Source organism: Mustelus asterias, chromosome 27 (assembly GCF_964213995.1).
Source record: "Mustelus asterias chromosome 27, sMusAst1.hap1.1, whole genome shotgun sequence".
NCBI lineage: Eukaryota > Metazoa > Chordata > Chondrichthyes > Carcharhiniformes > Triakidae > Mustelus > Mustelus asterias.
The window spans coordinates 21,338,467-21,352,246 of NC_135827.1; the positions used below are offsets into that span (position 1 = coordinate 21,338,467).

A 13,780-nucleotide genomic window follows, 5' to 3' on the forward strand; every position below is an offset into this window, starting at 1 on the left:
TGTTTGAGTTCCCAATCTCTCTCATGCCACATGGGGAACTCTTGACTGAACAGTGTGCTTGACATTAAAAACCAATATCAAATTTGTCATCACTCTTTCGGAAAGGTCAGATCAGGTCCATACCGCATTCTCTTTCTGTCTGACTGGCCTGGCTCGCTTTCTTCCTTTCACCTCACCCTGAGAACTCTTCAACTGGGCATCTTTCTTCCGCTTTCGATTGCCTTCTTCCGTTACAGGCCAGCTCTTTTTAATAGTGTCCAGGCATTTGTCAAATAGGACTGGGTGAAAGACACGATTGGCTACACTTCCTACAAAAATACACATTATTAAAAATTGTATTTAAAAAATAACACCAAGTAACTCATGTGCTTGCAATATCTGCAAAATCAGTGTCCTTCAGAAACAAAAATAAACGCATTCCAGGAAGTCACTGTACATTTCATCCTACATAGTATTTAGATTGCAACGGTATATCCTAACACGGGACCACTGTGAATAATAAGCTGTTAAGAGTACAAAATGATAGGGTATTGCTCCCAGGACTTCAGTTGGAGTGCCATCGCAAAAGTGCTGGTGCAGCTGTAAATATTTTGTACAGCTCGAAAACAGCATTTTAAAAAATTCATTTACAGGCTCACCAGAATATATTGCCCACCCATAATTGCCTTCGAAAAGGTGGTGGTGAGCTGCCTTCATGAACCAGAGGTGTAGGTACACCCATAGTGTTGTGAGGGAGGGAGTTGGAGGATTAAGACCCAGCAATAGTGAAGGAACAGCGATATATTTCCAAGTCAGGATAGTGAGTACTGGGAGGGGAACCTCCAGGTGATGGTGTTCCCAGGTATCTGCTGCCCCTATGGTAGTGGTTGTGGGTTTGGAAGGTGCTATTTAAGGAGCCTTGGTGAGTTCCTGCAGTGCATTTGTAGATGGCACACACTGCTGCCACTATTCAACGGAATGTTTGTGGAGGGAGTAGCAATCAAGTAGTGTGGTCTGTCCTGGATGGTGTCTATTTCTTCAGTGTTTTAATCGATTTCTTCAGTGTTTTAGAGCTGTACTCTTACAGGCAAGTGGAGAGTATTCTATCACTTTCTGGTCAATGACCACCCCCCCCCCCCCCCCCCCCCCCCCCCCCCCCCCGACCCCTAACACCGCACATTTACCATGGCCAATCCACCTAACCTACACATCTTTGGGCTATACCAGGAAATCGGAGCACTTGGAGGAAACCACACAGGCACGGGGACTCCACACAAGGCCGAAATCAAAGCTGGATCCCTGGGGCTAACCACTGTGCCACCCATCTGGCATCTATGCAATTTGCACACCACACACAGTAAATCCGTATAACAAACAAATCATGATGTGAAGTAATGAAGGCAAGAAAGTCAGAATAATTCCATTCAGCACAGAGTGATTCAGAAGCTTGTACTGGCAACAGATGACTCAGTCAACTTTGCTGAGATTAGAGACCTGAAACTGTCAGCTATCTTAGGAGGGCAGGTTAACAAGTTAATCAGGCTGGCTGTGCTCTCTCTCATCTTAAAACAGAGCTCAGATGTGCTTCCGTTGGATCATATTTAACCCCAATATTTTATTGGAGATGAAAAAAATTAAATAGGATGATTTTTTGAAATTAAAAATGCAACTGGAATGTGTCCAGCTCAGCAAGCTGACAAGAGGACACTCAACAGTAGCAGAAGTTCGAGACATCATTAGTATTTAATGAAAGATAATTGCATTTTAACTACCGGAAACAGGTGGCCGACTTAATACTGTTTAAGAGTGGCTTTGTAATTGATGCTTGCAGTTCATACCTAATGTCTACAGTTTACATCATTGCCCCAATAAAGGCAGTTATACAAGATAAAAGAGGTACAACTCAAGTCATGGGGACTATACCTGCAAAATATGCTGCAAATTAAAGCTTCAAACAAAGGCAGGATGGTTTTTAATATCTTCCCTTATTGGTTAACAAGTTTTGGCTTCAAATAGCTTTAAGAGAGTATCTTCACTCGGCTTGATCAAGATGCCAGAATAACAATTTGAACAACCTTGCAAGTTGTTCTTAGCAAATGAATTTATTTGAGTCAGAAACAGGAGAATTCATAACCGGGAACGAAGAAATGGCTGAGGAACTACATTTGTTCTTTGCTTCTGACTTCACAAAGACATGAATAATCTACCAGAAGTTCTGAGAGAAACAAGTTTTAGTGAGGTGCTGAAAGAAATCAGCATTAGTAGAGAAATGGTTTTGGGGAAATTGATGGGATTGAAGTTGGATAAATCTCCAGGGCTTGATAATCTTCATCCCTGGAAACAGTAGATCCATTGGGGTAATTTTCCAAAATTCTTTGAACTCTGGGCTGGTTTCTACAGTTTGGAGGGTAGCTAATGTAAGCCCGCTATTCTAAAAGGGAGGTAGAGAGAAAACAGGGAACTATAGACCAATGAGCCTAACGTCAGTACTGGGGAAGTTGCTAGAGTCAATTATCAAGGATTTCATAGCTCAGTGTGTGGAAAACAGTGGTATAATGAGACAAAGTCAGCATGGATTTACAAAGGGGAAATCATGCTTGACAAATCTATTGGAACTTTTTGAGGATCTAACGATCAGAGTTTACCAAAGAGAACTGGAGTAGGTGAGTTATTTAGACTTTCAGAAGGATTTCGACAAGGTCTCACAAAGCAGACTACTTATGTAAACTTAAAGCTCATGGGATTGCGAGTAATGTATTGAGATGGATAGAAAGCAGATCAGCAGATAAGAAGCAAAGAGTTGGCATAAATGGGTCTTTTTCCGATTGGTAAGCAGTGATTAGTGGGGCACCGCAGGGATCTGTGATAGGACCTCAAGTATTCATATTATATATTAATGATTTGGAAGAGGGAACTAAATATATTTTATCGCCAAATTTGCAGATAATACAAAATGGGAGGGTGAGCTCCGAAGAGGATGCACAGATGCTTCAGTGTGGGCATATTCATGGCAGATGCAGTATAATGTGGATAAATGTGTGGTAATCCACTTTAGTAGCAATAATTGGAAGGCAGATTATTATTTGAATGGTGTATTCTGAGAGAGGTGGATACTCAACGAGACCTTGGTGACCTGGTGCACTAGTCCCTGAAGTAAGCGTGCAGGTAGTATAGAAGACAAATGGTATGTTGGCCTTCATAACGAGAGGATTGAGTATAGGGATACGACGTTTTACCTCAATTCTATAGGACAGTGGTGAGGCCACACCTGGAGTATTGTGTGCAGTTTTGGTGTCCTTATCTGAGGAAGGATGTCCTTGCTTATAGAAGGAGTGCAATGAAGATTTACCAGGCTGATTCCTGGGATGGCACATCTATCATATGAGGAGAGACTAAATCGGTTAGGATTATATTCATTGGAGTTTAGAAGAGTGAGAGGGGATCTCATAGAAACTTATAAAATTTGAGCAGGATTAGACAGGGTAGATTCATAAAGAATGTTTCCAATGCTGGGGAGTCCAGAACTAGGGGCCATAGTTTGAAGATGAGGGGAAATTTCCTCATCCAGAGAGTGGTGAATCTGTGGAATGCATAACCACAGAAAGTAGTTGAGGCCAAAACATTGTGTTATTACAAGAAGTGGATACAGCTCTTGGGGCTAAAGGGATCAAGGGGTATGCGGAGGGTGAGGTCTCGCTAATGCTTTGTGTTGCAGCAACACTTCCCTACTTTTGTACTCTATTCCTTCAGCAATAACTGCTAAAATTCAATTTTCCTTCTTTATTACCTGCTGTACCTGTATACTATTTTTCTGTGATTCATGCACGAGGTCACCCAGATCACCCTGCACAAAGCACTCTGAAATTTCTCTCCATTTAGATAATAAGTTGCCATTCTATTTTCTGACCAAAATGGATAACCTCACACTTATCCTGGTTAAACTCTATCTGCCAAATTTTGGTTCACTCACCTAACCTATCCATATCCATTTGTAAATCGCTTTTTTAAAAAATCGCACCTTACTATCCCACCTATTTTAGTGTCATCTGTGAATTTGGCCATGGTGCCTTCTATCCCTGCATCCAAGACATTAATATATATTGTAAATAGTTGGGGCCCGAGCACCGGACCCTGCAGCACAATACTGGTTACATCGCGCCAACCAGAAAAAGACCCTTTTATCCCAACTCTATTTTTTGTTGGTTACCCAGTCCTTTATCCAAGCTAATAAATTACTCCTAACCCCATGTGATCTTTATGGTGTGTATTAACCTTCTGTGCATTAACCTTCTGTGCGGCATTTTATCAAATGCCTCCTGGAAATGCAGGTATACTACATCGACAGCATCCCCATTGTCCATTTTATTTATTACATCTTTGAAAAACTACCAATTAGTTAAACACAATTTACCCTTCATTAAACCATGACGACTCTAATGAATTGTGTTTTGACTTTCCAAAAGTCTTGTTATTACTTCCTTAATAATGGATTCTAAGAATTTCCCAACAACAGATGGTAAATTAACTGGTCTATAGTTTCCCACTTGCTGCCTCGTTCCCTTTTTGGATAAGGGCATGACATTAGCATTTTTTCAATCCAATGGAACCGTTCCCACAGTAAGAAGTCTCACACCAGGTTAAAGTCCAACAGGTTTATTTGGCAGCACAAGCTTTCGGAGTCTCACTCCTCCATCAGGTGACTCACCAGATGAAGGAGCGGGACTCCGAAAGCTTGTGCTGCCAAATAAACCTGTTGGACTTTAACCTGGTGTTGTGAGATTTCTTACTGTGCTTACCCCAGTCCAACGCCGGCATCTCCACATCATGACCTTTCCCACATCCAAGGAATTTTGGAATATTAGAACCAATGGATCCACTATTTCTACTGCCACTTCCTTTAAAACCCTAGGATGTAAGCCACCAGGCCCTGGGAACCTGCCTGCCTTCAATCCCAATAGTTTGCTCAGCACTTTTTCCCTATTGATGATAATTGTCCTAAGTTCCTCCCTTTCTATTACCTCTGCATTACCTGTTACTATTGGGTTGGTACTAGTGTCCTCCACTGTAAATCTGAACAAAATACTGATTTAGTGTCTCGACCATTCCTGTGTTCCTCACTATTAACCCCCTAATCTCATCCTCCAAAGGTCCAACATTCACTTAAGAACATAAAAGGGAAGAGAGTAGCTAAAGTTTAAGTTTATTTATTAGTGTCACAAGTAGGCTTACATTAACACTACAATAAATTTACTGTGAAAATCCCTTCGTCGCGAAATTCCGGTGCCTGTTCGGGTACACTGACGGAGAATTTAGCATGGCCAATGCAGCTAACCAGCACATTTTACAGACTGTGGGAAGAAACCAGACCACCCAGAGGAAACCCACGCAGACAGGGGGAGAATGTGCAGACCTAGTTTTCTTTCAGAATTTATCCTTGCTCATTTTATTACTTTTTAGTAAGCCTTTGTTAATCTTTAAGTTTCCCAATCGCCCAGCCTGCCACTGGACTTTGCAATGTGCTAAGTCTTGTTGCTGTGGAGAAAGGCAGAGCTGTGACTGGTGACAGGATTTTTGGGGTAAGAATTAGTTTTAAGTACTTTTCCGCGGGTGTTATTTATTTATTTAATTTAGTTTTAAATTTTGGCGCGCAACCGGCAGTGGCCGCGGGGTTTACTGGGAAGGGTCTCTTGAGTTTTTTTTTAGTGCACAGGAGGTTTAAAAGGCAGGTCCCACTATCTAGCGGGCAGCGTTGGGAGCGGGCAGCGGAATGAGACGGAGCTGAGTGAGAACTGAGGGGCTTTGGCTCATCGGGCTTAGGCAGAAAGGGCGAGCAGGGGTGAGTTTCTTATTTTTAAAAAAATTTTATTTATAAGTTACTTTTCTCCGGGTACCTTGGTAGAAATAATTTGGAACAGAGAGGAATAATCTTCATTCACTTTTTTCCCTGTGTTTAAAAGGGCAATTATGACTGTCAGGCCAGTATGTTGTTCCCAATGTAGGATGTGGGAGGTCCTGGAGGCTCCTAGCCTCCCGGACGACCATATCTGTGCTGGGTGTGTTGAGCTGCGGTTCCTAAGGGACCATGTTAGGGAACTGGAATTGCAGCTCGAGGACCTTCGCCGGGTTAGGGATAGTGAGGAGGTCATTGACAGGAGCTATCGGCAGGTGGTCACACCGGGACCACGGGAGGAGGGTAACTGGGTAACAGTGAGGAAGGAGAAAGCTCGGGTGATGGTGAGCACCCCGGTGGATGTGCCCCTTAATAATAAGTACTCCTGTCTGAGTACTACTGGGGTGGACAGCCCACCTGGGGGAAGCAGCGGTGGCAGTGTCTCTGGAGCTGAGCCTGGCCCAGTAGTGCAAAGGGGTAAGGAAAGGAGGGTAGTGCTAATTGGGGACTCTACGGTGAGAGGGTCAGATAGGCGTTTTTGCGGACACAGACGGGACTCTCGGATGGTGGTTTGCCTCCCTGGTGCAGGGGTCCGGGATGTCTCTGGTCGAGTCCCAGAAATCCTGAAGGGGGAGGGAGAGGAGCCCAAGGTCGTGATGCATATAGGTACTGCTGACATCGGTAGGAAGAGGGAAGGGGTCATGAAAAGAGAATATAGGGAGTTGGGTAGACAGCTGAGAAAGAGGAATGCAAAGGTAGTAATCTCGGGATTGCTGCCTGTGCCGCGGGAGAGTGAGAACAGGAATCGGTGGAGAATTAATGCGTGGCTGAGGGACTGGAGCAAGGGACAAGGATTTGGGTACTTGGATCATTGGGACCTCTTTAGGGGCAGGTGTGACCTGTTTAAAAAAGACGGGTGGCACTTGAATCCCAGGGGGACCAATATCCTGGCGGGAAGGTTGGCTAAGGCTACTGGTGAGACTTTAAACTAGAAAGGTTGGGGGGAGGGAATCGAAATGAGGGGACTGAGAGCGAGGAGGTTAGCTCGCAAATAGATAAGGAATGTAGACAGGGTAAGAGGGAGGTTAGACGAGTGAGGGAGAAGGGAAGTGCTCAGGCTGAAGGTCTGAGATGTGTCTATTTTAATGCCAGGAGTGTAGTGAATAAAGTGGATGAGCTTGGAGCGTGGATTGCTGCTTCGAATTGTGATGTGGTGGCCATTACGGAGACTTGGATGTCTCAGGGACAGGACTGGGTGCTTCAGGTGCCAGGTTTTAGATGTTTCAGGAAGGACAGGGAGGGAGGCAAGAGAGGGGGGGGAGTGGCACTGTTGATCAGGGATAGTGTCACGGCTGTAGAGAAGGTGGACGCCGTGGAGGGACTGACTACGGAATCTCTGTGGGTGGAGGTTAGGAATAGGAAGGGGTCGGTAACTTTGCTGGGTGTTTTCTATAGGCCGCCCAATAGTAACAGAGATGTTGAGGAGCAGATGGGGAAACAGATCCTGGAGAGATGTAGGAATAACAGAGTTGTCGTGATGGGAGATTTTAATTTCCCAAACATAGATTGGAATATCCCTAGGGCTAGGGGTTTGGATGGAGAGGAGTTTGTTAGGTGTGTCCAGGAGAGTTTCCTGACACAGTATGTGGATAAGCCTACTAGAGGAGAGGCTGTTCTTGATCTGGTGCTGGCTAATGAACCTGGACAGGTGGAGGATCTCTCGGTGGGTGAACATCTTGGGGATAGCGATCATAATTCTATCTCCTTCACGATAGCATTGGAAAGAGATAGGGTCAGGCAGGCTAGGAAAGTGTTTCTCTGGAGTAAAGGGAAATACAGTGTCATCAGGGAGGTAATTAGACGGGTAAATTGGAAGGAGGCATTCTTGGGGAAAAGTACCGAAGGAAAGTGGAGGATTTTCAAGGAATGTTTGTCTGGAGCTCTGCATGACAACGTTCCGATGAGACAGGGGGGTGTTGGTAGGGTACGGGAACCGTGGTGCACGAAGGTTGTGATGAACCTGGTAAATAAGAAAAGAGAGGCGTACAGAAGGTTCAGAGAGCTAGGAGGTGTTAAGGATTTAGAGGAGTATACGCGATGTAGGAAGGAGCTTAAGAAGGAAATTAGGAGAGCGAGAAGGGGTCATGAGAAGACCTTGGCGGGTAAGATTAAGGAGAATCCCAAGGCTTTCTACAAATATGTCAAGAGTAAAAGGATGAGATGTGAAGGCATAGGACCCTTAAAAGGTGAAGGGGGAAAAGTTTGTGCGGAACCGTTAGAAATGGCGGAGGTGCTTAATGAATACTTTACCTCGGTATTCACGGTGGAAAGGGATCTGGGTGGTTGTACTGCTGGATTGCGGAGGACAGAAAGGATCGAGCATGTGGACATAAAGAAAGAGGATGTGTTGGAACTATTGAATGGCATCAAGGTTGGTAAGTCGCCGGGACCGGATGGGATGTACCCCAGGTTACTGTGGGAGGCGAGGGAGGAGATTGCGGAGCCTTTGGCGATGATCTTTGCATCGTCGATGGAGACGGGAGAGGTTCCGGAGGATTGGAGGATTGCGGATGTGGTCCCTATATTCAAGAAAGGGAACAGGGACAGCCCGGGAAATTACCGACCGGTGAGTCTAACCTCAGTGGTTGGTAAGTTGATGGAGAGGATCCTGAGAGACAGGATTTATGATCATCTAGAGAAGTTTAGTATGATCAAAAGTAGTCAGCACGGCTTTGTCAGGGGCAGGTCGTGCCTTACGAGCCTGGTTGAGTTCTTTGAAAATGTGACCAAGCACATTGACGAAGGAAGAGCGGTGGATGTGGTCTATATGGACTTCAGCAAAGCGTTCGATAAGGTCCCCCATGCAAGACTTCTTGAGAAAGTGAGAGGGCATGGGATCCAAGGGGCTGTTGCCTTGTGGATCCAGAACTGGCTTGCCTGCAGAAGGCAGAGAGTGGCTGTGGAGGGGTCTTTCTCTGCATGGAGGTCAGTGACCAGTGGAGTGCCCCAGGGATCTGTTCTGGGACCCTTGCTGTTTGTCATTTTCATAAATGACCTGGATGAGGAAGTGGAGGGATGGGTTGGTAAGTTTGCTGACGACACCAAGGTAGGTGGTGTTGTGGATAGTTTGGAGGGATGTCAGAAGTTGCAGCGAGACATAGATAGAATGCAAGACTGGGCGGAGAAGTGGCAGATGGACTTCAACCCGGATAAGTGTGTAGTGATCCATTTTGGCAGATCCAATGGGATGGAGCAGCAGTATAAAATGAAGGGTACCATTCTTAGCAGTGTAGAGGATCAGAAGGACCTTGGGGTCCGGGTCCATAGGACTCTTAAATCGGCCTCGCAGGTGGAGGATGCGGTCAAGAAGGCGTATGGCGTACTAGCCTTCATTAATCGAGGGATTGAGTTTAGGAGTCGGGAGATAATGCTGCAGCTTTATAGGACCCTGGTTAGACCCCACTTGGAGTACTGCGCGCAGTTCTGGTCACCTCATTACAGGAAAGATGTTGAAGCCATTGAAAGGGTGCAGAGGAGATTTACAAGGATGTTGCCTGGATTGGGGGGCATGCCTTATGAGGATAGGTTGAGGGAGCTTGGTCTCTTCTCCCTGGAGAGACGAAGGATGAGAGGTGACCTGATAGAGGTTTACAAGATGTTGAGGGGTCTGGATAGGGTGGACTCTCAGAGGCTATTTCCAAGGGCTGAAATGGTTGCTACGAGAGGACACAGGTTTAAGGTGCTGGGGGGTAGGTACAGGGGGGATGTCAGGGGTAAGTTTTTCACTCAGAGGGTGGTGGGTGAGTGGAATCGGCTGACGTCGGTGGTGGTGGAGGCAAACTCGTTGGGGTCTTTTAAGAGACTTCTGGATGAGTACATGGGATTTAATGGGATTGAGGGCTATAGATAGGCCTAGAGGTGGGGATGTGATCGGCGCAACTTGTGGGCTGAAGGGCCTGTTTGTGCTGTGACTTTCTATGTTCTATGTTCTTAGTTTTTGTCTTTATATTGTCTTTAACTTCCTTACTTAGTCCTGAATGTTTCTTCCTCCAATACTCTTTCTTCCTCCCTGGAATGTATTTTATTTAAAACTGACTGAGATCAAAGTATTTTTAGCTTTGAGTATTTTTGTACCCTCCAAGTTTATTTTTTCTAATTCCAAACATTCAAGACTCAAATGAATAATTACAAAGCTTAAATATGTCAGCCAGAAAAACTTCCTGGATACTGAACAATTGGCAACCATATTTGTAAATAACTGGCATTGTACACATAACAAAAAAATAATTAGTCAGCATTTGTTCAAAAGCAACATGGCTTCATCTCAAACTGTTCAGACAGCTAAACAAGATTTGCAACATTAGTTTCTTATGTTTTCATGGGATGTGGTTGTCACTGGCTGGGCCAGCACTTATTGCCCATCCCCAAGGCCATTTAAGAGTCAACCATATTGCTGTGGATCTGGAGTCACACCTAGGCCAGATCAGGCAAGGACAACAGATTTCCTCCCCTAAAGGGACATTAGTGAACCAGATTGGTTTTTCCAACAATCAACAACAATTTCATGGTCATCATTAGAGTTTAAATTCCAGATTTTTATTGAATTTAAATTTCACCATCAGCCGTGGTGGGATTCAAACCAGGGTCCCCAGAGCATTACCTTGGGTCGCTGAAGTACTTGTCCAGTGACAACACCACTATCCTACCATCTCCCCACATTAGTATGGAAATAAGCTCAGTATAAGATTCTGGTTGCAGCCCAATCTTTAGTTCCTAAAAGATTGTCAGTGAATTTAAAGGAACAGACAGCAAGCGCGAAACAGATTTTTAAAAAATACTTCTTGTTTTTGTAGAGGCAGCGTTCCACCAGCTAGTTGCACAAAACTCAAATAACCCAAAACTGCTTCAAGGGTGGTGCCATCCCTCCTGACTTCAATATACTCAGAGGCTAAAACAGGGCCACACTCCAGAAGAACCCTATTGCTTTATTACCCAATGCCTTGCCAAACTGTTTTGCATCTACATAAAAGGAGAATGTCAAAGGATCTGCCAATTATAATGGGAGCAAGTTATAGTTTTTAAAAAAATAACTAGAACAAAAGGAGAAATTCATATCCAGGTATGATTTATCAACCGCTACTCAGCTGCCACACTGCTGAAGCAGTATATGGAAAACACAAAGAGGTGAATAGAAAAGGGTGAGAAATAAATTCAAACAAGCAAAATTTCCACTTTTAAAATCTCTTCTAAAGTTTCAGATTAACCATAAAACACTCAAAAGACAGTTTATCAAAAAATGGTTTATCAAACTGTGGGCCATTTCTGATAACTTTTCCAACCTCTTGATTTATTTGACAGGTTTAAAAATGTTTTATTGATCTGTTAAAATTCTGTTACAGAAATCTACACTGGCCCACTTGGCTGGCATCTTCCTCAAATAAATGTTGATTATGTTACTAAGCAATTTTTGAGCTATGCAATTTCACCTGGGATTTCGAGGAGCAGGAAATAAAGTCCAGCTGCATGCAAGGCATATTCTCGCTGGATGACATCAGCTTTCTTATTCTGAACCATGTGGATAAAATGATGCAACACAGCGATGAGGGCATTGTGAGAGAAGTTATTCTCTGCGAAGACTGTCCAAACATCCTAAAACAAAAGGAAAAACAATTATCTTCAGATGCAAAACTTGACTGAATATAAGTATTGGGAATAAATGTAGGTTTGTTGAAGTCACTGATAACATGGAGTTTCATATGCACAGAGCTTAAATGCTGATTCTGTAAGCAACTTCTTTAAAAGTTCAATCCACAAGAATGCAGTCCATGTAGTCAAAGATATTATACACAATCTGAAGTTCCTTTAGCAACTTAGTACCATCACTTCGAGTGAGATTAAAATAGGTTAAAGGCGGAAAATCGATGAGTCTAAGATGTGGCAAAAGAATTTTTAAATTTCTGTTCCCACTAATTTCCTCCCTTCTCCACCACAAGGGGTCAACTCCTTGCCCTAAAGTATTTCATTCAGTGAAAAGGAGTTGAGTTCAATTCCCTTATCCTTAAGGAACACATATTCCGCAAACGTCGCTCATTCTCCCCACCCTAACTCAGGAGGACTGACACCAAATGCAGCACCCCTTTCTGAAATCAACCAGTACAACACCTAAAAGGGAAATATCTCAATGACCATTGAAGAGGAAGCAGATATTTCATGTTTAATAGCTTCAGCAGCTGGACTTAAGAAAAGTACTTGAGGCAGAATTGCAAAAACAACATTAGTGGGGGGTTTCCTTTATTTGTGCCTCATGGACTTTCAGTATAATTATTAAAATAAAAAAATATCATATAGGCTCTAGAATCCATCTTACCAGCTCACCTTGGATCCCATATGACTTCACCTTCTGTATCAGCCTAGCATAAGGAAGCTTACTGAAGGCTTTACTAAAGTCCATGTAGTGGCACAGTGGTTAGCACTGCTGTCTTATAGCACCAGGGACCTGGGTTCAATTCCTGGCTTGGGTCACTGTCTATGTAGAGTTTGCACGTTCTCCCCGTGTCTGCGTGGGTATCCTCTGGGTGCTTCGGTTTCCTCCCACAGTCCAAAGATGTGCAGGTTAGGTTGATTGGCCATGCTAAATTGACCCCCGTGTCAGGGGATTAGCAGGGTAAATATGTGGGATTATGGGAATAGGGTCTGGGTGGGATTGTGGTTGGTGCAGACTCGATGGGCCTCATGGCCTCATTCTGCACTGTAGGGATCCTATGAAATCTATGAACATCCCCAAACCGATAATAAAAATAGTTTTTATCCCATTTAGTAGAAATGAAACTACTTGAAACACCAGTTTAGGGGAAGCAGATGGTTTCAGTGACTCAACTGGCAGACAGCAAGGTTTTCTGCTGCCATCTCTACCTTAAATATCAGAACACTTCTGTTTTTAGTGCTGCAGAGTACAAAGGCTGGACTATTGTCTGCTCAACATTAAGAGACCAAATCCACAACAGGTGTCCAAAATGCCAGATGCAGCATCATGATGTTTAAAGTACCAACGTTCCATCAGATTCAGCACTAGAGACAGTGGAAGAGGCACAATATCTTAAAAAGCAGTTGATTATGGTCCAGAAACAGGCATTTTCTATGGGGCTTCCCTTCCCACTCCAACTATATAACATCATAACATGACTTAAATTATTATTGGGACTGCCTTTGTGGATGACAGTCTATTCATGTTACAGGAGATGAACTTCATGCTGCAAAAAACTTGGAATAAGGAACAGTTGATCAAAGGCTCATCGATAATGAAATTAAGGACTCATGAGATTTGATTCCTAATTTTTGTTGAGTTAGCTGATTTGAGACAGAGCAGTACAAGGGATCACACAATCAGTTTCTGAGTCCTGGATCTATAGAGTGGAAAAGAAGGTAGGATCCCCACTGTTATCATTGCTCAGAGATTCCAACAGCGCATATAACATTTGTGGACACTGAATGAGGATGAAACAAAGCTGTGATATTTCCAGTGACTGTGCAATTGGACAGCTGACTGAATAGGCCATTTAATTCATTGTTTTACTGATTAGGGAGAATGTCACAGCTATAGAGGGTGAACACCTTGGTGGGATCATGCAGTGAGGCCATATGGGTAAAATTCAGGAACAGGAGGGGTGCAATCACACTGTTCGGGTTGTACTACAGATTTCCCAACAGCCAACGTGAAGTGGAGGAACTGATGTCAGCAGATTATGGGAAGATGTAAAAAAGCAACAGGGTTATTATGATGGGCAATTTTAACTTCCCCAAAATAGACTGGGATTCCTTTAGTGCCAGGGGCTTGGATGGGACAGGGTTTGTTCAGTTTGTCCAAGAGTGCTTCTTGAGGCAATATGTAGATAGTTCAACTCGGGAAGGGGC

At 43.8% G+C, this 13,780-nt stretch overlaps 1 protein-coding gene across 1 annotated transcript in view; it reads right to left on the reverse strand.

The window, feature by feature from the left end:
- The window catches only part of ncapd3 (non-SMC condensin II complex, subunit D3), a 77,978-nt gene that overhangs the window by 54,425 nt on the left and 9,773 nt on the right, over positions 1–13,780 (reverse strand). Inside the window, exons 3-4 of the mRNA XM_078198875.1 lie at positions 11,356–11,518; positions 124–308 (exon numbers count right to left, since the gene is read on the reverse strand). Coding sequence (XP_078055001.1) covers positions 124–308; positions 11,356–11,518 — 348 coding nt within the window. The remainder of the gene's footprint in view (positions 1–123; positions 309–11,355; positions 11,519–13,780) is intronic.